Genomic DNA, 24,782 nt, shown 5'->3' on the forward strand with positions numbered 1-24,782 from the left:
TTAACCATTATTACACAGGGGCTTTCCCAATAAATGGGTTTTGTTCACATTGAAGAATGACTTTCCGCTACCTCTTCTAGTATGGAAGAGTACTTCATGATTACTCTGCCAGGCGCTAGACTTCACAAGCACATCAATTGCAGAATATTCCGTGGCATACCTGACGATATCTCACCAGTCTTCTGCTCCACAGTGGTTAAAAAACACTGCATTAATTGACTTTCTGTCAGCTAAAAAAGAATGAAAGCATGGTATTATTGAAATGAAATGATCTGCATTTATATAGCGCTTTTCAAGTCAATGACTTCCCAAAGCGCTTTACAATGTGCTCCACATTTCCCAATAGCAGCCTTGTATTGCAGCCATGTAAGACTCTAACCTGCTTATTGGGGGTATTAGGAGTTCAGTGTCTTACCCAAGGACACTTCGACATGTAACACGGACAAGCCGGGATTCGAACTGGGATCCCTTGATCCCAAGACGAGCGCTCTACCTCCTGAGGTACTGCCGTCCATGAATGCAGTAAAAATACTTAGTTATTGTACTTAAATTACATTTTCATGCGACTCTTCGGTAATCTAACCGACGTTTGCCACTTGCGCTAAGAGTTTCAAGTGGGGTACGTCATTTAAAGGTGTCTTTGACATGTTCCAAGTAGAATATGTTGTCTATTAAGTATAAGTCAAGAATGTCCAACTGAGAGCCTATTGAGAAAAATAGCACCATTGTCAGGACCAGAACGGAGACAGGACCCACTTGTGTTACGTTGAAATTAAATGAAATGAATGTAATCTTTATTTCGAACAATGAGTCAACAACAAAGTAATGTCACATAACATGTTCGAAAAGGGGTAGTCAGAAGCAGATGCTTCTTTTCCATACCCCTATATCTTCCCTATTAAATACATTTTACAAATCCTCTTCTCCACTTGTGTCTAATATAACAAAATCTCAGGGATATACTTATTACATAGGTCAGATATCAATAATTAAAATAATCACAATCATTTTATACACTAATCTTCGTAATACCCATCCCTCAACGTCATAATGCCACTAGTTACCAAATATCACTGCGACACCAATGATAATAACAACAATAAAAATAAACATAATATTTATGATAACAGTTCTGATAAAATAATAGCAACAATAACAACAAGTTAACCATAGTTTTAAATGCAGTATTTCCAATCACACTCATATCCCATTTTCTTCATCCCTGTATTTTGCCAGTAATGCTTTTTTGTATTTAAATTTGAACAAATGGATTGTTGAACATTGTTTGATCTCATCTTGTAAATTATTCCAAAGTTTGACTCCACACACAGACACACACATACTTTTCCTGGTTGTTCTCACCTTTGGGATTTTGAATTTACTACAGCCCCTCAAGTTATAATTTCCCTCTTTCTGAATGAATCATTTTTGGATGTTCTCTGGCACCATGTTTTTGTTGACCTTAAATAACAGTTGTGAAGTGATTTTTTTTATCAAATCATCCAATTTTAATAATTTGGACTGCATGAATAAAATATTAGTATGATCCCTGTGTATGGTTCTTATTTATTTATCTTCTTTGTTCCTTTATATTGTGTAAATTATACCCTTATTTTCTTTGTTCCTTTATCTTCTTTGTTTTCTTTTATCCTCACTGTTAAATGTGAAACTGGAGTGCCACGTCCAATTTCCTTGTCACAATATGTTCAACCCATTTTGTAACAATATCAACAAAGGTATATTCTATTCTATTGTATTCTATTATTGCACGTTTTTGAAGGATAAAAAGGGGCTGTAGTGAACTTTTGTAATTATTGCCCCAGACTTCTGCACAAAATGTTAAATATGGCAGAACTAGAGAACAATATAATAAATACAATGCATTATAGCTTAAAAGGAATTTGGCTTTATTAATTATTGAAATGCTTTTAGATACCTTAATTTGTATGTGTCTGATGTGTGTTTTCCAACTTAGTTTATTGTCTATTATGACCCCAAAAAACATAATATCTGGTACAGTGTCTATTGCAGCACCAAACATTTTTACTTCTAAATCTTGATATAGAATATTACTTTGGTTTTATTTAAATTTAAAGACAATTTATTTATATCCATCCATACTTTTAGGTTAATTAATTCATGATGAATGCAGGTTACCAAATTAATATAGTTATCGTTTAAACAGAAAACGTTAGTGTCGTCTGCAAATATTACTGATTTTAATAGTTTTGAAATATTAAAAATATCGTTAATATATAAATTAAATAACTTTGGACGTTTCTCACAGTTTTATTGGGAGAAAGGAAAGGGTGCCCCCACGATCCGGTGATTGCTGGGCGCGGGAAGCAGGTCGCTCTGAACGCGGAAGTGGGACTTCCGTGGCGAGCGAAGGCGGTGTCGGGAACGGAAAACGGGTCAGTAGCCGGGACCGGAGAGCACAAACGTGGTCGTAAGCGAGTCAAAAGCCAGCAAAGGAGAGTAGACGTGGTCTAGGACAAAAAAGGTCAAAAGCCGGGACAGGAGAGTAGACGTAATCAGGATCAAAAACAGGTCGAAGCCAGGGGACAGACAGGAGCAAAAAACAGGTTGGAGTAAGGTTTGAAAAAAAAGCTTGCCTAGTGTAAACGGAGGTTCGCAGACGGACCGACAACAGGTGAGAGAAAGGAGTGGGTTTAAATAGTGTTAGGGAGCCAATCAGAGTCCGAGGCAGTTGGCGCCAAATGAGTGGGCACAGGTGCTTCGCATCAGTAATCATGACAACCACACCTATCTGCTTTTGTCTTAGCACCACTGTTCTGGAACTTGAAACACATTAGGAAGCAGTAAAGGAGAGAAGGGGTGGAGGTTGATTTCATGCTCGTTTTTTTTTTGTTAGTGTAGCATGAAAATGGTGAAAGTAAGAAAAAGACTGTTTAAGATACAGTCCAAACTTCAACCCAAGCCCCAAAGAAGATGAAAAAAGAAGAGTTTATTTGAGAGCGTCTTAGAAACGCACGTACTTGCAGCTTGACAGAGGCTGCAATGATGACTTAAGCCAGAAGATGGCGTCAGCGAGTCGAAAATTCAAAATTCCAGACAGAACCTTTAAATACTGAGACTCAAGGTGTTTAATTCGCAACATTTGTTTTCAAAATATTTCGGCCCATTCTTTCACAAGGTTTTTCCCGGTAACCGTAGCAGCAATTATGTCACCATAAATAAGGTTCTTGTTATATGAAATAAATGCGAACTTTTCAACTTACAAGTACAGCATTTAAACAAAATGAGCATTTATAAAATAGTTCATTTAACTTTTTTGTTCCTTTTTTAGCATTAGGAGGTGCTAGAAATACACACTATCCCTTTAAATGGATCCTATTGGAAAGCTCTTTGTTGACCTCTGTTTTCTCCACTAGAAATTATAATGCAGCACTGTCAGCGGAGAATGAACTTCTGCAAACGTTTATCAACCGCCTGGAGCATCAGTCCGACGGTTTGAGGGTGACCAGTTGTCAAAAGTCGGACAAAGTAGGTATAAATCTGTGCTAGATGTAAGATCTAAGGCCCGAGCCCAGCCTTCAGGCCTAAAATGTTAATCATTACGTTTGGGTTCGTGCCAAAAACACATCTCCTCCTAACTGGTCTTCACAAATAGAATATAGAAGGTTTGCTTTTGGGCCCCGTCTATCAAACCAAGTTAATTGGTCGGCTCCTTGCCGGTTTGGGCTTTAATTCCTGTGGGTTGGGCTGGATTTTTTTTCTGGACCCGATTTTACCTGCGCACACCTACACTCTACAACAGGGGAGTCAAACAGGCGGCCCGCGGGCCAGATCAGGCCCGCTAAGGGATTGAATCTGGCCTGCGAGAGATCACTCAGAGAAGCGCAAGAGAAACACGAGCTGCAGGTTGAAATGTATTCACTTGATGTCGCCAAAGTCAGGTGCCTCTCACAAATGCTTCACTTGTATGTCTCTCTCTTTCTCTTCCTCCCTTTTTCTCTTACTATCTCTCTGTCTCTTTCACTCTCCCTGTCCCTTTTTTTCTCTTTCTTTGTTACTTTTTGTCTCTTTCTGTGTCTTTTTACCCGCTTTTGCTCTCTCTTTTTTCCTTTTCATTCCTTTTCTCTTTCTCTCTCTTGCTTTCCGCTTCTCTCTTTCTCTCCTTGACTCTTCTCTCCTTCTCTTGTTCTTTCTCCCTCTCTTTTCTCTCTCTCTTTTCTCTCTCTCTCTTTCTTATTTTGCTCTTTCTTTGTCCCACCCTCTCTACTTTTCTCTCCTTCTCTTTCCCTTATTTCTTTCTCTTTTTTTTCTGTCTCCCTAATCTGTAAGTCCGGCCCCCGAAAGAATGTTTGTTCTATGGTGTGGGAAAATGAGTTCGACACCCCTGTACTAGAACAAGGGTGCGCAAACGCCGTTATGGGGAAGAAAATATAGTACATTCCTTTCTTCCAAATCACTTTCCATTCATGCATGTGTTTGTTGTCAGGGTAGGGAGTCACCCAAGGACAACTTGCTCAAAGGCGTTTTGGAGTTGACCATGGGCCAAAAACTGTACATAACACAAAAGGAAATGGAAGAGACGATAAGAGAGCAGCAGGAAAACAACGAGAGCTCTGAGAGAGTTTTGGCCAAGTATGAAGTGAGTATCGTAGAGGTGAGATCTGGAGTCCGACCCCCAAAATCACCTTCTCGAATTTATTGAATGAAAACACTTTGAAATAATTGCGTGAGGGAAACACATTTCAGGTGGTATATTTAGATTACAGGAGTCAAAAAGCCGGCCCACAGGCCGTATTAGGCCCGCCTGGGGTTTTAATCCGGTCCTCAAGACAACACGGAGAAAAGTGCAAGAGAAAATTGAGCTTTATGTCCACTTCGTATCACTTAAACTATGCGGCACTCGCAAAGCAACTGTAGTAGTATTTTTTTCTCTCTTTTATTTTCTTTCTCCTTTTTTCCCTCCCTCTGTCTCTCTTTCTGGCCTTTTCTTGCTCTTTGTCCCTTTCTCTCTCTTTTTTTTATTATTACTTTTCTCTTTCTTTTACTGTCTTTTCCCATTCTCTAGCTCTCTTTCTCTTGATCTATTTTTCTCTTTTTTGCTCTTTCTTTTTTCTCTTTCAGTCCCTTCCTCTCTCTTTCCTTATTTCTTGCTCTCATTTTTTCTTTTCCTTTCTCACCCTCCCTCTTTCCTCCCTTTTTCTGTTTCTCTCTCTTTTTCTCCCTCTCTTTTTCTCTATCTCTCTTTTGCTCTTGCATTCTTTGTCCTACTTTTCTCTTTCTCAATCCCTTTCTTTCTCTCTCCCTCTCATATTCTCTCACTTCACTCGTTTGATCTTTTGCTCTCACTTTCTTTCTCTTGATGTGTCTTTCTTTTTCCATCTCTTTCTTTCTCTATTTATCTTTATCTGTCTTTTTTCTCTTTTTTGCTCTCTTTGTCCCTTTCTGTATTTTTCTCTTTCTTTTTCCATTTCCCTCCATCTATATTTCCCTTTATCTATTTTTCTCCAGCTTGCTCTATACTTGTCTCTTTCTCTCTGTAACCCTCTCTTTGATTTCTCGCTCTCTTTTTTCTCTTTCTTTCTCACACTCCCTATTTTTTCACTTATTTGTATTTTTCTCTTTCCCTCTCTCTTTCCCTCTTTCTCTCTTTCTTTTGATCTTTCCATTTTTTTCCCACCTTCTCTTTTTATTTCTCACTCCCTTTCTTTTTATCTCTCTTTTTCTCTCTCTGCTCTTTCATCTGATCTTCACTCTCACTTTCTTTCTCTTGATATTTTTTTCTTTTTCTATCTCTTTTTCTCTTTATATTTTTCTGTCTTTTGTCCCTTTGTCTCCCTATTGTGCTCTCTCTCTATCTCTATTTTTCTCAATCTTTCTTCTCTTCCTTTCTTCACTTCACCCTTTCCCTCTCTTACTCTATCTCTCTTGTTGTCTGTATTTGTATCCCTCTCTCTTTCCTTCGCTCTCTTTCTTTTTTCCCCCCCGCTCATTTTTTCTCTCTTTCTCTTAAACCCACTAGTCATGCTCTCGTGAGATTTTTTTCCCTAGCATGTGTGGCCCCCAGCTAAAATGACTTTTACGCTTCTGATTCAGAGTATAACGCACCTAGAGTATATACAATTGTCCTCAAATTTAAGTCATCACTGGCCACTTTACTTGAACTATTTTGCACACCTGCCATTGGAAATATGAATTTTTGTTGTTGTTTTTTATATTTCTAAATACGTGTCATACTTTTGATATTCTTAGCTGTTATTAACGATTCTTTCTTACTGCTGTAACAAAAGAAATTTCTCCATTGTGGGACGATTAAAGGATTATCTTATCTTTTATCCCTTTTTAGGCCTCCATCAAAGAAATCCAGCTTCAGCGGGTAGACATTTGTAAGGACAAGGATGATTTTGAGCGTGCAATGCACAAAACGCTGAAGATGCGGGAAAAGAAAGAACCGGAGAAGGTGCTCCAACAATATATCAAGAGGAAGGTATACTCATTGACATTTACTTCAAGAAAACACAACATTGTAAGGCTGAGTCCCATTCTTCGCACTTTCACTCGCTATGTGCCCTAGTCACTCGGTTTGCGCGTTCACGTGAAAATGGGGTGTGTCCCGATACTCTCAAGACCGAGGCAGAAGTGCCCTCAAACCATGTCGTAGCCACTTCAAGACCGAGGGGGCTCTCGACCTCACTTGGTAGCGAAGTGACTACCCAGAAGGCTTTGCGAATTCTCAATATCAACAAACATGCCCGAAAAGGAACCGCACAAATGTAAGTAGTTTTCCACAACCACGCATGTATTTGCAACAAAATGTATTGAGATATCTTAGTTAGACGTAAATGCAATAGAAAATCGTATTTTCGCATTAAAACACGAACATTGCAAAATCGCTACTTTACGAAGTGCACTAATCTACCAAGGGAGCTGGCAAAAAAAATCTTCACGCTACAAACTGTAAAGTAGGATAACTGCAGAAAATCACGGTTCAGCCCATCCCTGTTTTTATCTTAAACGAGTCGTGCTTTTACATCTACATGGAGCATAGTCAGAATACCGTTCTGGACATAAGCCCTTGTTTATTGCACACAATTTCAGGTGTCGTGTTTTATTTACAATATGATTCTTTCATGTGAGATCAGAATGCATGTTTTCATCATGCATTATGAGTAATGTCTCCGAATTTCACGTGGAAATACAGTTGAAACAAATTACTATCACATAGGCCACTGCCTTCTCTGTAAACACATATTAAGTAAACTAATTACCTTCTCAAAATGTTGTCCAAATGTGGAGACAATTCTAAAGCATATGTGATGCTGGCCAATAGAAGGCTCTTACAGCCATAAGAATAATATGTCATTTTTTTGTATCTATTCACTATCAAATAATTATCCAGAACACATCCTATAATTTCCTGTCTCATATCAACTTGTTGAGCATCCTATACACAGTTGTTTTGTACAATACATCAGCATTAAGTAATTCTTGTTTTTTCCACCCAACCTAAAGGCCACTGAAGAACGTCCCGTGGAAGAGCTGGTCACCATCACAGCTACCACGCCATCCACACCACCGGGCACGTCGTTGGCACCTTCTAATCCGGCGCCAAACCCCAATGAAGTTCCAGTTTGTGTTTCCAGCTTTATGGAAGTATTGGTATATTTTTGTTAAAATTTGTGACACATTATTTATTTACTATTATGTATTTTGGCCCAATGTGAGTTTGTTTTTCTGAAAGTAAACTATTATTTAAGCTGGAGTGATTTGTAGTTGTTTTCTGTCCAACAGTCACATAGTTCACACACAGTATCTCACATCATTATGAAATAAACCACCAAGGTGTTACTCAAAATGAAGATGTTTATTGAATAGTAATGCATAAAAGCACATAATGCAAATGTGGGTCTGACTTCCAGAGTCTAAAATATGGCTTTTGGGCAATTTATTCCATATTAACTGTGGACAATTCTTTGTACGGTGGACCTGGGAACCCTGAAGACCCGTGACACCACACGGTAGGACAGAGCGTGGACCAGCCAGTACACGTAGATCAGGACCTCCAGCCATGGCCCTGTTCCCTCTTTAGCAGCTCCTGCAGGGCCCACATAACCTTCTTGCTCAACCTTAAGTCCTGAATGAGTTCTGACTCCACATCCAACCATAAGCACAGGATGGGAACATTCCTGTCCAACCTGTCCACGCTTATGGGACAGCCACTCTGGAACACAATAGATAACAAACAATTTAGACATAAATGTGGGCATAGAAAAGAAAAAGACCGCTTTAACTGTGATGTAAGCATCATGAAAAAATGTTGAAATGACTTTTTTATATTCAATGACAACTCTTTTGAATTAAATTCCTTATGAACTAAGGTTTTTGGGTCGTACAGGGAAGTTTGGTGACGATATTATGTCAGCTAAAGGGTCAGGTGGACTGTTCTTGTGTTTGTTTACGTTTCGTCATGTCACAGATTCAAGACCCCTATTATATGTCATAAAATGGCATTAAGATACTAATAAGTAGATTGCCATTTATGTCTACACAAACATAGGGTATTATGTGAACGTGCATTGTATGTTAACTCTTACTGTATTTGACCGAACGGGTCATTTTTTTAATGAGTGTACGTACCTTGTAAAGATGAATCAGCACTACATAGCGCCGAAGCTGTCTTCAGTATAGCACATTTCTCCTCCGTTGATTGGAGACACGGAAAAGATGATGAGCTTTCAGGCAATCGGTAATAACACAGCAGTAGCGGGCATTTTTAACGTTGCACGAACTCTCCAACTGACACACTACAGGTTGAGACTCGAGTTGTTTACATGTGACGTAGACCAATACGTCACTGAGGTCTACAGCCAATTAATATTACCGCCATCTCCTGGACAGGGGTGGAACCTTGCAAGTCTTGTCCAAACCATCTCCACTTTGCACTCAACTCGCGGAGGGCACTCCTCTATCGAGGGACCTCACTGGAGGGTTCTCAGGGCCGAGTGAGAGAAATGGGATTGGGCCTAATTGTTAAATGAATCTTGGTTTAGAAAATATTCCCCTATCGATAAGATCAGAGTAAGCCAGCATTAATTCCGGACTAAACATGTGGAGCAGGGGTGTCAAACAGGTGGCCCGCGAGACATCGCTCAGAGAAGCGCAAGAGAAAAACGAGCTGCAGGTTGAAATATATCCACTTGATTTTGCCAAAGCCAGGTGGCTCTCACAAATGCTGTACTTGTATTTATTTCTCTCTCTCTCTCTCTCTCTCTCTCTCTCTCTCTCTCTCTCTCTCTCTCTCTCTCTCTCTCTCTCTCTCTCTCTCTCTTTCTCTCTCTCTCTCTCTCTCTCTCTTTCTCTTTCTCTCTCTCTCTTTGTTACTCTTTGTCTTTTTCCCTCTTTGTCTTTTTCCCTCTTTGTCTTTTACCTTCGTTTGCTTCTCTTCCTTTCCCCTTCTCTCTTTCTATTTCTCTGATGTCGCCAAACCAGCTCAATAGCCTAGATGTTAGAAAGCCCGCTCCGAGACTGGGAGGTCGCTGGTTCAAGCCTCGGCCGAGTCATAGACTTACAACATTGGTACTCATTGCCTCCCTGCTTGGCGCTCAGCATTAAGGGTTGGAATTGAGGGGTTTGGTCACCTAATGACTAAAATGGCTGCGGCTGCGTCGGCTCGCTACAGTTTAACTGTACGGGTTAGGTGTATCGACATTTCGTTCTGTGTGCATGGTTACAAAGAATGACAATAAAAGGAAATTCTATTCTATTCTATTCAAAGCCAGGTGACTCTCACAAATGCTTCACTTGTATTTCTCTTCCTCCCTTTTTCTCTTACTCTCTATCTCTCTGTCCCTCTGTCTCTTTCACTCTCCCTGTCTCTCTTTTTTCTTTCTTTGTTACTCTGTCTCTTTCTCTCTGTGTCTTTTTACCTTCTTTTGTTCTTTCTTCCTTTTTTCCTTTTCTCTCCTTCTCTCTCTCTTGCTTTCCGCTTCTCTCTTTCTCCCCTTCTCTCTTCTCTCCTTCTGTTGTTCTTTCTCTCTCCCTCTCTTTTCTCTCTCTCTCTTTCTCCTTTCGCTCTTTCATTGTCCCACCCTCACTACTTTTCTCTCCTTCTCTTTCCCTTATTTCTTTCTCTTTTTTTCTTTCTCCCTAATCTACAAGTCCGGCCCCCGAGTGGCCCCCGAGTTAAAATGAGTTTGACACCCCTGATTTGGAGCATTTGTATAGAAAACAATTTTGAATATTAGGTTTTACGAGACGTTATTTCAATGTTTTAGGGAGTGGTCGGCAACCAACGGGCCACAGAGCGGTACTGGGCTGTGATTCATTTTGGCTGCACTGTGGAAAAAAAAGTTGCCTTATTTCTGTTATTCAGGATTTAATCGTGTATAAACACTTTTTTTTATTGTGCCGACTGTGTTGTGTGGTGCAGAGACTTGAAGTCTGAATGCAGATTTGAGGAGCAAATTAAATGTTTTTGAGGTGAAGTGTTTGAGGGGTATTGTTAGGAATTAAATATTAAAATATATTGTTTAACAAATGGTTCGAATTAGTTATCTGACTCCATTAACCAAACACAACCTACATTCACCTAACAATGCGTGCTCGTTTCTTGGAAAAATCGTCTCTTGGAAAAATGAACGAGCGACCAGCATTTCCACACGGGGCAGATTTAATTTCCTAAACAATTTAACTAAGTGAACTCCATCGAATATGGCCGAATTAGTGTCACTCGAGTCTCCGTCAAGCCTCCTCTCTCGATCTTCTGCTTCCTACTCCTGGTCCACGTTTTTTCCGCGTTTTTCCCTTTTCTACTTAAATTCTTTATTTTCTTTTTTGCTTTCTTCTCCTCTACCTTTCCTTTTATTGCAGTTTTCCTTTTTTGCCTCCTTTGTTATTTCGTCTTATTATTCATTATAATAAATAATTAATATAACTATTTCGGGCCCCAGTGCTGTGCAATGCTCTTCCCCCTAAGATTCGATCTGCAACCTCAGTAGAAATGTTTAAATCTAAACTTAAAACACACTTCTATTGTATAGCATATGAATAACCTATATTTTATGTTGATAATATGTGTATTATTTGCCCTCATGTAGGTTTTAGATCAGGAGATCGTGTCATAATAGTCTGTGGTTTGCAATAATATGTGGTCTGTGCAGCCCTTTGAGACTCTTTGTGATTAAGAGCTATACAAATAGACTTGACTTGACTTTTCCCCTTCTTGGAGAAAGACTGGGTCAAAAGTGAAAGAAAAAGGGTGCTTTCCTCTACCCCTGGGGTCGGCAACCTATGACACGCGTGCCAGCAGTGGCACGAGAGTGGTTAACCAGTGGCACGCGAGCGCACGCACGGAAAAATAATACAAATTATAATGTTTTTTGTTTAAAGCGCATTTTTACCTGAAATTTAGACATTTTCAGTTGCGCGCTGTGTTTTCGGGAGCGCCCCTCTTTTTCTGTTTCGTGTGTGAGTGCGTGTCTGCGCCTCGCAGAGTAGAGCTCCGTGTTTTAAAGCAGCCAACAAAAGACGCTCGCGCGATAAATGAAGGAATCATGACTCCTCCTCGAGCGAAAACATCTCGTTCTTTCCAGTCAGCGTGTACAAACGAATGAGGCTTTGTGCAAAAAATGACCGTGCTCTCATAATTGCCCTATTTGGAACACCTGTGACAGCTTGATTGGCGCCAACAGCTCGGACAAGCTGATTGGTGGCCACACCCTTCTTATGCCCCGACTTCAGTTCAAACTTTGTCAGATGGGTGCGAGCTGTTGTGTTTCACTCAGTGAGCATTCCCATCCGACTTCATCCTTGTTAAAACCTGATTCCCGTTTTTCGACCCGTTTCCGGACCTGACTACGCCTGTTTTGCCTGCCCGCTGCTTACGACTACTGTTACGAACTCGACATCGCCTCTGATCTCCAGCCCTGGTCAAACGACGTGCCATTCCCGCCTGCCTTCTTCCGACACGGAAGTGTCACCCCCGCCTTGCTCGATCCCGCTCTCCGCCAGTTTTCGGATCAAGCAAGCCTTACTCTCACCCTCTTTCAATAAAATCTTAGAAACACATGCAATTGAGTCCTGTGTCCGTTCTGGTCCGTGACACGTGCTGTTTTGTGCATTATGCCCCGAGAGCGTTGTACCTCGCATGGCAAATGTTCAATGTACCGTATTTTCCGCACTATAAGGCGCGCCGGGTTATAGGGTGCACCCCCAAAAAAGTTTTTGGTCCTATATTTTCCATACATAAGGCGCACCGGATTATAAGGCGCTACAATGGGAACGTCGACAAAACAGTCAGATTGTTCAGTCAAACTTATTACCCCCTTAACATTCCAAAAGCTTACAAAGAAGCAAATACGTGTCTCAGTCATGTACGGAAACAGTGTCTGTACGATGTCACCAATCACTCAAATGCATCGTTCCAAATATAATTCGGAAATTTAAAGTCTTGGGATACAAGAAATGCCAAACATTTCTTAGTTTCCATTTTATTTTTTGTTGGCAACTGTGTGCAAAGTAAGAATTTTATTGTGCAGGGAAACGGGGTTCTTTACTGTGCATATGACAATAAACACTTTGAATTGAATTTAGTTTAAAAATAGACTCATCACAGAAACATCAAGATCGTTCTAAAACAAGATATCGGGAAAATATAAAGCCGCATAGCTCACCTAAGTTCTCTTGCAGCCATCACGTTCAATAATGATACGTGACCATGGTCTTCTTACAACCGTGAGTGTAGTAAATCCAGGAGAGTAAAATATTTACAAATACAGAATAGTAAAAAAATGTTTTCTCTATGTCGTAGTGCAACCCAACGTGTGATTCACATTCATCTTTTTTCGGCCAATTGCAGGCTTTGTTTCGCCCCTTTAGCCTATGCGAGCCTGTAAATGATAAAACGGATTCGCCCCCTTTACCTCCGAATAACTTTAGCCAATAGTGACTGATTCAAATGATGATTGACACATTGGTTAGGAAATGAAATGCCGGCATATAAATCCCAGCATACACCGCGGACTACTTCGCCTTCCGGGGGAAATCTAGTCGGCGGCTGCTTGCCTTAGTTGCAAGACTTTGCGACTTAATATTGATCCATATATAAGGCGCACTGTATTATAAGGCGCATGGTCAGCTTTTGAAAAAAATCAAGGCTTTTAGGTGCGCCTTATAGTGCGGAAAATATGGTAATTACGAAACATGAGCATGAATTCAAGGCGGAGACATTAAAATGCGCAGCAAACAAACACAGACCCTGAAAACCTTTTGTCACTGCTAAAAACACAAGCTATCACATTGTTCACTGCATAGCAAAGCACAGAAAACCATTTACTGATGGCTAATATTTTTAAGAAGCGTGTGTGCGCGTGTGTGTGCGAGCGCGTGCCTTCTGCTTTGCTGCTGTTATTTCAAGTTTTGATATTTACTGCAACAAGATATAATTGATGAATGGTATGGTAGCTGTCCATATAACTTGTTTTTTGATTGTAGTTCATTGTTGATGAAGAATGGTTGATTCTGGTTCATTCCTATGGCAAAAAGTCATGGATGGCTACAGGCCTTTCCAATAGTTTTTCACATTCATGTTTTAGTTGATTGATGAACAAATCTTTTTGACTCCTGTAATCTAAATATACCACCTGAAATGTGTCTCCCTCACGCAATTATTTCAAAGTGTTTTCATTCAATAAATTCGAGAAGGTGATTTTGGGGGTCGGACTCCAGATCTCACCTCTACGATACTCACTTCATACTTGGCCAAAACTCTCTCAGAGCTCTCTTTGTTTTCCTGCTGCTCTCTTATCGTCTCTTCCATTTCCTTTTGTGTTATGTACTGTTTTTGGCCCATGGTCAACTCCAAAACGCCTTTGAGCAAGTCGTCCTTGGGTGACTCCCTACCCTGACAACAAACACATTGGTCAGTTATACCAGTGTTTTTCAACCAGTGTGCCGTGAGACCTTGTCTCGTGTGCCGCTGGAATTTGCCTAATTTTATCTTTCCAAAAAATCAGGCCATTATTCAGTATTTTTGCAATCTTCAGACGAGGAACCGTAATAGTCATCCATATCAGTAGGTGGCAGTAGATTTTTATATACATTTTATGTACTAATTATCTGTTCTGGAGGTAGCACAGTACATTTAATAACTTAATTTGTGTAACAAAGCGGTTTAAGATTGCACCGTAAAAAATAAAAACATAAAGCACTTCATTCTTTTTTATTTTAAGTATTATTTTCTTCCTTTCATAAACTAATTATCTGCTTATGAGGTAGTACAGTGAAATATTTGACATAACTTCATTTTCAAACATTTTGGACGGACGGTGTGCCTCGGAACTTTTTTATACATAAAAGTGTACCTTGGTTCAAAAAGGGTTGAAAAATACGATTAAAATGTACATCCATGTTGTATATTTGGACTGGTGTAAAATGACATCTCTGTTGGATATTAAAAAAATGTGCGAGTCATTGATCTTGGTGTGGCACACTGATTTACAAGGACATTTGAAAGTGGCACTCCACATCAAAAAGATTGCTGACCCAGCTCTACCTTTTCAGTCTCTGTAGTTCGTAGCCATTTTGGACTCATTTTTGAATGCACTACTCCTTACAGAGACATCTAGTGGACAAATAATAAACACTCTCTTTCTAAGAACAGCGTTGTTTTTATCAGTGCACTTTTTTGTGGAAAACCCCTTATAGCCCAACCTCACCCGGCTTCAGAGGCCCCCAACTCAATTGTGTTTGACACCCCTGATCTAAGAGCACCTGAGTAGCCTGCCGACTGGTTCTGAAAATAGCTTACCAGTGATCATAGAGATTATGAAAAAATTTGATTTCTCACTGGAATGAGAAATCATTGACATGATCAGTGTGTTTGAAAACAATGTTTTTGTGGTCGACTCTGCTTATTTTAACCCCACTTCTGATACTTACAACCTAGTAATAATATAATAGTAACATTGTAACCACATAACATAAGTTGCTATCTTAGAATTGCATTTCAAACGGGTACCCCTTCGTTGTCACCAGTAACAAAAAAAAAGAGCTCACAGGTTTAAAAACTGTTAGGAATTAAACTATTAAAATTTAGCGTTTACCAAATTGTTCGAAGTAGTTATCTGACTCCATTAACCAAACACCTTTCATTGCTTTCATGCTCGTTACTTTTTGGGAAAAGATGGACAAGAATAGCCGACATTTTCACACGGTGGCAGATTTATTTTCTTAAAGTGTTTAACTAAGTGAACTCCATCGAATCAGCCGAATTAGTCTTCGTCCAGCCTCTCTCTTGTTTGTCCCTCTCGCTCTCCGATCTTCTCCGATCTTCTGAAGTTCTTCTTCGGCCTTTCTCCCAAGCTGGCGTGTCGGCTTCTCCCATGGGCGTGTCAGGGAAAAAAGAAACACACTCCTTGATTTCTGAAAACTCAGAACAACACCAAACGTTTATTGAAACAATGCCTGACGTCCTTCGTCAGCCCCCTGTTATCAAATTTCCCCAGCCAAAACACTCAGCACTTGGAACGGCGCGACCTGAAGCCCACCCAGTGAAAATCTTCATTGCATTTGATAAATGTAACTTGTACTATAAAATCCTTTATAGTAAAATGTATAAAATCCTTCAAAACGTTTGACGATCCTGCCTTTTAAGTTGCAATTCGTTGCCTGAAAAGTACTATAAAAACACATTTGATTGATATTGTGTACTTCAGGACCTCAAGCATGGCGGTCAGTGTCACCAATTAAAACTGAAGATCCAAGGCCTGAAGGCCCGGGAGATACGGCTCCTGAGGCAACTGCAAGACGACAGAGAGCTGAGCAAAGCAGGATTCAAGGTAAATGCCCAAAATCTCCTCAGTTGCCTAAATTCAAGATTTTTGTTACGCTGTAAATAAATCATCCCATCTCATTCCATGCTAAAATCTACTATTCCAGTTAGCACAGTAGTTACAGTTACTAGTTACTTCATTTAAAAAGTAGTTGAGTTCCCCCCCGGATTACTGACACCCAAACATAGCGCATTAACCTGAAAGTAACTAGTGACAAATGACCATGTATTATATACCATACTTGCATAGAAGGATAGTCCTAAAAATGCTCTAAAATTGCCACATAATAGACTAGAAAAAGGGTCTAAAACTCGCAGCCCGGGAGCCGATTACGGCCCCCAGGATTGTAGTTGGTGGCCCCTGCTTTAATATGAACGTTAAAGGGAATGTCTATTATCTTCCCACTAGATGTCGCTATCGTCTGTCGTGTCACCGAAAGCGAGGGCTGAAATCACAATGGAAGATGACAAAATGCGGAGACTCAAAGGGAACAAAATGCACGTTATTTATTTAAATTAATAATAAAAAAAGATAAAAATATAGAATAAAAAAAGGACAAAAAAGAAAGAGTAGAGAGAAAAATGAAAAAAGAGAAATAAAAAATGAAAAGGAGAAAGATAAATCTTTTTCTTTCTCTTTCTCCATTTTCCTTTTTTTGCCCCTATTTTCATCTCCTTTTCTTTTTATTCCCGTTTTCCTTTTTTTGCCTCCTTTTTTATTTCTTATTCCTTTAAAAAAAGTTTTGTCTTTTTTTGACAAAGGCTGGTTAAAAAGTTAAAGAAATGGGGTTTTTTTTTTTGCTCTTCCTTTTTAGTCTCCATAGTCTGCAGTCTTCCTTGGTTGCACTACACATTACAGCAACATTTAATGGACAAATAAAATCCAATGTCACAGAATTATCTGTTCATCAGAGCTGTTTTAGTGGAAAACCCCTTTTAGCTCAAACTTACCCAGACCCAGGCTTCAGCGACCCACAACTCAATTGAGTTTTAGACCCCAGACTAGAAGAACTGAGCACCATGAGAGCATTTCCTACGTTGAGATACAAAACTCGTTCTGGGGGAGTAGAATGTCTTTCTTTGAAAGCTGTTTTGAGTCAGCTAAACCAAAAATCCTGCATCAGATTTTTTGGGGCAGTTTTCACATGACAGCCTTATTTATAAGTGTTCCCGACACTGCCCGTTTGTCAGTTTTCAGTTTGACAACAGACAACACTAAGCTTTTTCCCTCCAGGATATTCTCTTAGAATCCGGCGATACGACAAGCGACTTGGAAGAACTTCAAGTCAAACATTCGCGAGCACAGCGGGCGCTCAACTCTCACAAAGTAACTCGCTCGTTTACGTCAAGCAAAGTCGGTTTTCAATTCAATTGATCAAGGCTCGTCCTCGTGGACAGGAGAAGCTTCGGCGTGTGGCGGAAAAATCGATGCAGCTGAGCAGCGCCATCACCAAACGCAACGAGATGCTGGAGAAAATAGAAGAGGATATAATTCACGCAGAGGAGGTTGGACACTAAGTTACCGTAGTTTCCGCACTATAAAGATAATAAGGCGCACCCTCAAAAATAGTCTTTTATCAAATATTCCGGATTATAAGGCGCATAACAATAACAATGGAACTGCAGTAAGAGCTACCATGTAAATTTGTGTGTGAACGTTGGCCTCATAGAAAAGTACAATGATGGATCAGTCGAAATGTTTTGCTGATTAAAATTGCATAACATGCTTTGCAACGGGAATCGAACCAAGATCACAGCAGTGAGGGCGCTGACTCTTTTCCCCTAGTTGTACAGATGACCTATCACAGACCTTATTTTATTATCACACTATTTTTACCGTGACAAAAACACCGATTTGCATAGTACACTTTGTTCTACATTCTAAGAGGTTAAACCAAGGGTGTCCAAACCTTTTAGAAAGTGGTCCAGATTTGGTGAGCTGAAAATGTGTGAGGGCCGACTATTCAACACTTCTTTGAACAGTCTTCAATAAATTCACCCTCCCTGAATGGTTTGCAGCGCTAAGCGATCAGTGTTGCGACCGCATAGCTCGCCTTTGTAACATTTTCATTTGACTCGCAGGGTCTCGTGAAAAAGCGCTGCTGTGCCGTTAAAACAGCTTCCACTTGCTACATCTTTTCACAATGTTCATTTACACCTATTTGGTCTTAGTCAGCGTGTTTCTTCTGGAAGTGCCTCTTGATATTATATTCTTTGAAAGTATCCACAGTCTCTTGGTAAATTAGGCAGACGTAGTTGTTTGTGAGTCTCAGTGAAAAAAATACTCTATTTTCCACTTATACTAGAATTTTCCGGCCCTCGCCTTAAACTTTCCTCTTTTATTTACAGTCACCATGTCGAAAATGGGGTGGGTTAAAATTCTAACAGAAAGCCAGACGCAAGGTGGCCAAAGGGCTATTGCCCTCATCTGATAAAAAGGTGTTTTTTTGTTTTGTTTTTTTGTGTAAAAAATGTTTGTATACTGCGGTCAACATACTGGCCCCTTGTCACTTGGACATACCTGATATATACTGTACTTGGATGAAGCATAACCCCTAAAAATGCTTTAAAATTCCACATAATAGACTAAAAGCGCTGTGTGCTATGCGAGTATTACGACTTTTAGATGCGAAACTTTGATTTAAGAGAGTGGAATGTCTTTCTGGGAAAGCTGTTGGGTCAGCTGAACCAAAAATCCTGAGTCTCACTCTTTTGGGCAGTTTTTACATCTGGGTTAACCTACATAGCTGGCTGTAAAAGATGTTTATATTCAATGTCATTCTGCCCTACGAGAGTGGCTTGTTTTTCTGGAAAAAAAAGAACTGGATCAACAAAACCAGTGCTGGGTCTGCTTTTTTGTGTGCATCTTTCACATCTAGGGTAACATCTGTAGCCTGTGAAAGATGGTGGTCATATCTAAACTTTCCCTGTATTGGGTGGATAGAAAAAGAACCATAGAAACTGATAGATATACAGACGTAGATCCAGAGGTGGGTAGTAACGAGTTACATTTACTCTGTACATTTACTTGTGTATGTTTTCACAGTGTTGGTTTCCAGTTAGATTTTTTTTAATTCAGCATGTTTCGTTTGGCATTACATCTTGATATTATATTCTTTGAAAACAGCTCAAGTCTTCAGCAAATTATGCAGACGTAGTTGTTTCGAAATTTGATTAAATAATACTCTAATTTTCAATTGTCCTGGAAGTGGCGTCTCTTACAGTCAACTTTTGTTATATTGTGGCCTTGCATTACTGGCGGCCACATATGATTAATTTTATCACAGAAGTCGCAGGCCAGTAAGAATGTGATCACGGGCCGTAACTGGCCCTTTGGCCGGACTTTGGACATGCCTGGGTTAAATAGTCGCTCCACTTTTTCACCAGTGCGTGAATAGCGTCATGGTCTACTATTATACATACGTAAAATAGCTTGTATAGCATTTTTTGAAAGTCTGTTTTCTCCATTTCTTGAAATGGAGAGACTGCTTGACCCATCAGAATGTACTATGCAAATCAGTGCTTCTGGAACTGTAAAAATTGTAATATGGTAACATGTAATGTATTTTTGTACATAATTCGTCCCCCTTGTGGCCTAGTGTTAATGTGTTGGTGCCCTCACCATCACGTCTCGGGTTTGAATCCTGTTGTATGTCGCCTGGAGTACACCTGACACCAACCGTGTAAGGAATTAGGTGCCTTGGCTGCAGAATGACAACTGACAACATATTTCAGCTATGTTCTAAGTTGTTTTCATATCATGTTTCCATTTAAGATGGCAATTCTGAAGACGAGCACATATTTACTACTGCGGCAAAAGTAAACACGTATTTGTAGATGACAGGGCCAGGAAAACAATACTGAGAATAGAGCCAGATTGCAACACAGATGTGAGTCGTCGTCTTTCTGTGTTTTTGTCGGCTTGTCATCATTCCTCCAGGATTAAAAGAAACCTCAATAAACAGACATTGACGGAAAGAGAAGTGTCGCATTTTTGATAATTTCCACTGAGGTTAAATTCGATGTACAAATTTGATTTGACCTGATTTATGGGTGAAAATTTGAAATATCTTTAGTACCTTGTAAATATCTAAAAGTACTGTTACACCTTATGTTTTGCTCCTGTAATGTGATATATGAATAATGTTGGCAAATATATCGACTCATTTCTCCTCTAGAAGGGCGTCATAAATGTTCTTAGAGGTTATCACGCTGTTTTGTATTTTGAGAGCATGTGTTGTGGAGAAGGTAATTCAAAATAGAAACTGCCATTAGAATATTATCATCAACTTCAGTAGACTGTGATCTTGCTTTAAGAATTCTACCCAGTGCTGGTTTCTGGCGATGACGAAAACTTTTACAACCTGCTAATAAAATCCTGTTCGGTGTAACAATCTTTTTCTTGAGCTAGTACTACTACTACTACGAACAAAAAAGTGTTCATCTTCAACAATGTCACGGTTGCCACGGCGCCCAATTGGCTCCGCCCATGGACACCAGCTGAAAGTTGATAGATTGCTCCCTGGGAGTACTTAGACGCTGTCCTTTGAGCCGTTTGTTGTCAGAGCGTCTGCGAAACTCCTGCTAGACTCGGTGTGATATGCCAAGTCCTGTGAATTTGCCTGTGTTTTGATCCTCTTTTATTTTCGGCCCGATCTGTTTGATTTTGACCACTCCTTGGTTCTCCTTTCGATCCACTTCCGAGACCAACGATCCCTGGATCGAGTGTGCGCGCATGCCTCCTCTCCCTAATAAACTGTGAGTAACGTTACGTGATTGAGTTCTCATTCCTGTTTACTGTCCTGGTTCGTGACAAATAAATCAGTGAACTCACAGGAATTGTTTACTTATGCGACGAAAGAAAAGGTTAATGAGGGCTGCGTCACTCACCTACAATCTCAGCCTGATATTTGACAGCGCTAGCGGTGTAGTCCTATGTGGTTGCCGAGGCATTTGCTTGTCTTCGTTCCTTGAGAATTAAAGTAACCACCGCTCGTTGACGTCACCGCGGTGTTTTGTATTTAGAGCACGTGCGTCAAGTCACCTTTTTCCTCTGTCACCTGCACACTCGAAGAAATCAAACGGGCCATTGGTGTCCCGCCGTTTCCCTCCAAAAAGTGCCTGCGCACACCTGAAATCAGAAGCAAAAAGCCAACCCCTGGTGGCGTCTCATGGGTTGGCGGCAGGTGTTATTGTGATTATGTGATTATAGAATGATCAATCATTGCTCAAAATACAAACTGTATAACCTTGTGTTCTCATGCACACCTATAAATGCTTTTGGTATTTCTGTCATGGTTGCCACGGCGCCCAATTGGTCTCCGCCGTGTGGCGCCTGGTTCTGTCACGGTTGCCACGGCGCCCAATTGGCCCCGCCCACTGACACCAGCTGAAACGTGTTGACAGATTGCTGCCGGACTACTTAAACGCTGTCTTGCGAGTCGCCTGGTGTCAGAGCGTCTGCGAAACTCCTGCTAGACTCTGTGTGATATGCCAAGTCCTGTGAATTTGCCTGTGTTTGATCCTGTTTTATTTTCGGCCCGATCTGTTTGATTTTGACCACTCTTTAGTTCTGGTTTCAATCCACATCCGCAACCATCGATCCCCGGATCGTGTGTGCGTGCATTCCTCCTCTCCCTAAGAAACTGTGAGTATGTTACGTGATTGGGTTCTCAGTCCAGTTTCCTGTCCTGGTTCGTGACAATTTCCAATCTTTACGATTGTATGCTGCGGCATACAGTATAAGGTGCACCGGTTATAAGCCGTTCTTTTCAAATTCGTGGCCAATTTGGGGTTTTTAGGTCCAGAAAACTCAGATGTTTTTGGCATCCACTCTGTTGAAGCACTCTGTTGTCTTTTCTTCTGACTGGCAGTTGCGTTTGCAAGCTGAGGTCCAGAATAAGCAACTGCGCAACCAAACCTCCACTTACCAAGCACCTGACATTTCTCAATACATGCTAGTCAAGGAGCAGCACAAGAATCTAGAGAGCAGCGTCCACTTTTGGCAGAGGAAGGTCAGCATTGCGGAGGTAAACTATTTCCAGAAACAGGGTCATACACCTTTTTGATGGCCAAATTCGAGCGCTTTTTCAGGTCTTTCAAAGCTAATTTTCAAATTTCTCCAGTATCTTTAAAACAGGGGTAGGGAACCTATGGCTTGGGAGCCATATATGGCTCTTTTCATGAGTACATATGGCCCCGAAATAAAATGTAACTGTTGTACATCTTTCTGTGGCGCTCCAAAGTCAAGTGATTTCATCCCGATTTTGGTCCATATAATGTCTAAGCAACTTAATGCAGAAGTTCGATAAGAAACCATTTAAACTGATAAATAAAAACGCTGGCAAACGACATCAGTAGCCTAGATGGTAGGGCGCCCGCTTTGAGACTGGGAGGTCGCTGGTTCGCGCCTCGGCCGAGTCATACCTAAGACTTATAACATTGGTAAAATGGCGGCGCCCTCTGTTGGCTGCGGCTGCATCAGCTCTCTACAACGGGTCAGGTGTATCGACATTTCGTTCTGTGTACATTGTTACAAAGAATGACAATACAAAGGAAATTATTATAAATTATTATTGGGTGAGCAGTACAGGTGGGCGGATCCCTGCACACAGCGCAAGGCGCTTCCTTCTCTCTCTCTCTCTCACTCAGTGCAGTCTACTCCGAAAGTGAATATGACGATATGCTTATCGTTTGCAGTCATTTGTGACATTTTTACAAAAGAACTTTGTATGCACATTGTTTTGAAACCGTTATTAAGGACAAATTTCATTAAAAAAATTGCCTTAACACTCTTAACTGAAGGTGGAAGACAAATTGTAAATGGCATATTTACATTGATTTGGGACACAGGATTTGGCATTATTATTATTTCATAGATTTGATTAAATCATCAAATGAAATAAAATGTGCTGAAGAATTAGCTTTTGTCTAGAGAGCGTGTTTGGCAGTTTTTTCAATTTTGTCTGAAAATATATGATGTGGCTCTCTCAATTTCTTTAAAACATTTTTTTTTGCTTTTATGGCTCTTTGGGTCAAAAAGGTTCCTGACCCCTGCTTTAAAAGAAAAAAAAATCTAGTGTAAATCATGTATTTTATAGAGCCACAAATATATCTGAGATTTACATATGCAACATTTACATACAACTTTTAGACGAGTGAATCACAAATACTCTATAATTGTGAATCTGAACAATATGCGTATACATATTTTCGAGACAAATCTCAGGCTATATAGGTGTTGGGTATGATGATGGTAAAATAAACCTTATGTGTTCAGTTGCAGTTTTTCACATTACCAGTGACCACTGGGAAACGCTACCTTAAATTTTTGCACGGCCCGCATAACAAACGTCCAGAATTGATACGTTATCCTTGCACCAATAAACATTTCATAGGGCCTTGTGCAACATGCACCTTAAGGTAAGATCGGGCCTAAAAAAAAAATCCAGCCTGACCTGACCTGGGCCCGATCCAGTCCGAGCCCGACCAATTAACTTAATTTCAAGTACCAAGCCCGAGTAAAAACCTGAATATTCATATTTCATGTGTGAGGTTAACAGAATAGTATTTAATTATCCACCTGTGATTGTTCTTTGTTTCTTTTGTTTGTGTCGATAGATTCAGAACCCCCTCTCGCGCAGCGCCGAGTGCAGCGCTCCAAACGTAATGATTGATATTTGAGGCCCGACCCGAATTTCTTACCTTAAATCTTGTCTCCTCATGCACATGTCCTCTTGGGGTTGACCTATAGGGGGCAGTGGCACTTCATAGGAAAATGGCCATACAAATTAATGCCAGATGCCGTTTATCACAAGGGAATAAGAATTGCAATGGCAAAGTGAAGCCAACATAGAATTGCGTCATTTTCAAGCAGACTTGTTGAGAAAATTGTAACGATTTCAAGCATTTACAAGCACTTCACCCAAAATTCAAGCACTTTTCAATCCTTGAAACACAACATTAAAATTCAAGCATTTCCAAGAAATTCAACTTTTGATAGATTTTTGTAATTTTTGCTTTTCCCAGATGACCTCCAAGAAAGAATTCAGGAACCAGTTCAGATGCTCTTCTGCCACAATTGCTGATTCAGGACTTTCTGAGAGAGAATATACGGATTCAGTTAAGCTCCCCTACATAACACAACATTGCAAAGCTTAGATCAGGGGTCTCAAACGTGGTTACTGCGGGTGCCAGGCTGCCCCCTAAGGACAGATGAGATGCCCGCGGACCTGTTCCGAAATAGCTCACAAGTGCTGGGTCATTGTGATTTTCCAATAAAATATTATATTGGTTGACTGGGTGTTTTCAACACTACTTCCAATTATTAACCTGGTTATAACGAAGTACATAAATAGTAATTACATGATAAGTTGTTATTTTAGAAATGCATATCAAACCGGGTGCCCTTTGTGGTAAGCGGTTACGAAAAGTTGCGCTACGCTGGAAAAGGTTGGACATCCTTGGCTTAGATAAAGATCAGAACATTTGTTTTGAGTAGATCAGGCTTGGAACTACAGTAAGAGCTACCATGTAAAATTGTGTATGACTTCATTTAATGTCTATGCATCATTTAAAAGTGCCATGAGTGGTCAGTCGATAAGTTTTGCTGATTAAAAATGCATAAGATGCTTTGCAATGGGAATCCAACCCAGGTCGCAGCCGTGAGGGCACGGACACATTAGTGGTCAGGGTTGGGTAGGGTTACTTTAACTTGATTACTTTTGGATTACTCCAATACCAAATATGCTAATAAAAGACAAAAGAAACTAAATATGAATACAATTATGACTCACAACACGTGATAAGCTTTCTCTCCTGGCTTTGATCTCTTTGATCTCCAGCAAAACTAACATAAAATGCGATAGAAACAAAATGAAAATAAATCCAAACAGCTTGCCAACATAATTTTTGCCGTTACATGTATTCCGTTACTCCCCAAGCCCGCTCAAAATTTAGTAATTTTATTCATATTTAG

At 40.2% G+C, this 24,782-nt stretch overlaps 1 protein-coding gene across 1 annotated transcript; it reads left to right on the forward strand.

Annotated features, from left to right (window-relative positions):
- The first annotated feature begins 4,489 nt into the window (after positions 1-4,489).
- On the forward strand, positions 4,490-24,550 carry LOC148346713 (cilia- and flagella-associated protein 263-like). The gene is made up of 7 exons (XM_088324997.1): positions 4,490-4,618; positions 6,323-6,463; positions 15,690-15,812; positions 17,040-17,132; positions 17,204-17,311; positions 21,679-21,834; positions 23,834-24,550. Exons 1-7 carry the CDS (start codon positions 4,517-4,519, stop codon positions 23,963-23,965), a joined length of 855 nt encoding a protein of 284 aa, XP_088181123.1. The 5' UTR covers positions 4,490-4,516; the 3' UTR covers positions 23,966-24,550.
- The last annotated feature ends 232 nt before the right edge of the window (positions 24,551-24,782 follow it).

Source organism: Urocampus carinirostris, chromosome 20 (assembly GCF_059441175.1).
Source record: "Urocampus carinirostris isolate Australia breed hairy pipefish chromosome 20, RoL_Ucar_1.0, whole genome shotgun sequence".
Taxonomy (NCBI): Eukaryota; Metazoa; Chordata; class Actinopteri; order Syngnathiformes; family Syngnathidae; genus Urocampus; species Urocampus carinirostris.

Excerpts from the sequence above, each read along its gene's own strand:
- LOC148346713 (XM_088324997.1), top strand. The coding sequence starts at position 4,517 with ATGGGCCAAAAACTGTACATAACACAAAAGGAAATGGAAGAGACGATA. Across the intron at positions 6,464-15,689 it reads AACAATATATCAAGAGGAAG|GACCTCAAGCATGGCGGTCA; the intron begins GTATACTCATTG and ends TGTGTACTTCAG. Across the intron at positions 17,312-21,678 it reads ATATAATTCACGCAGAGGAG|TTGCGTTTGCAAGCTGAGGT; the intron begins GTTGGACACTAA and ends TCTGACTGGCAG.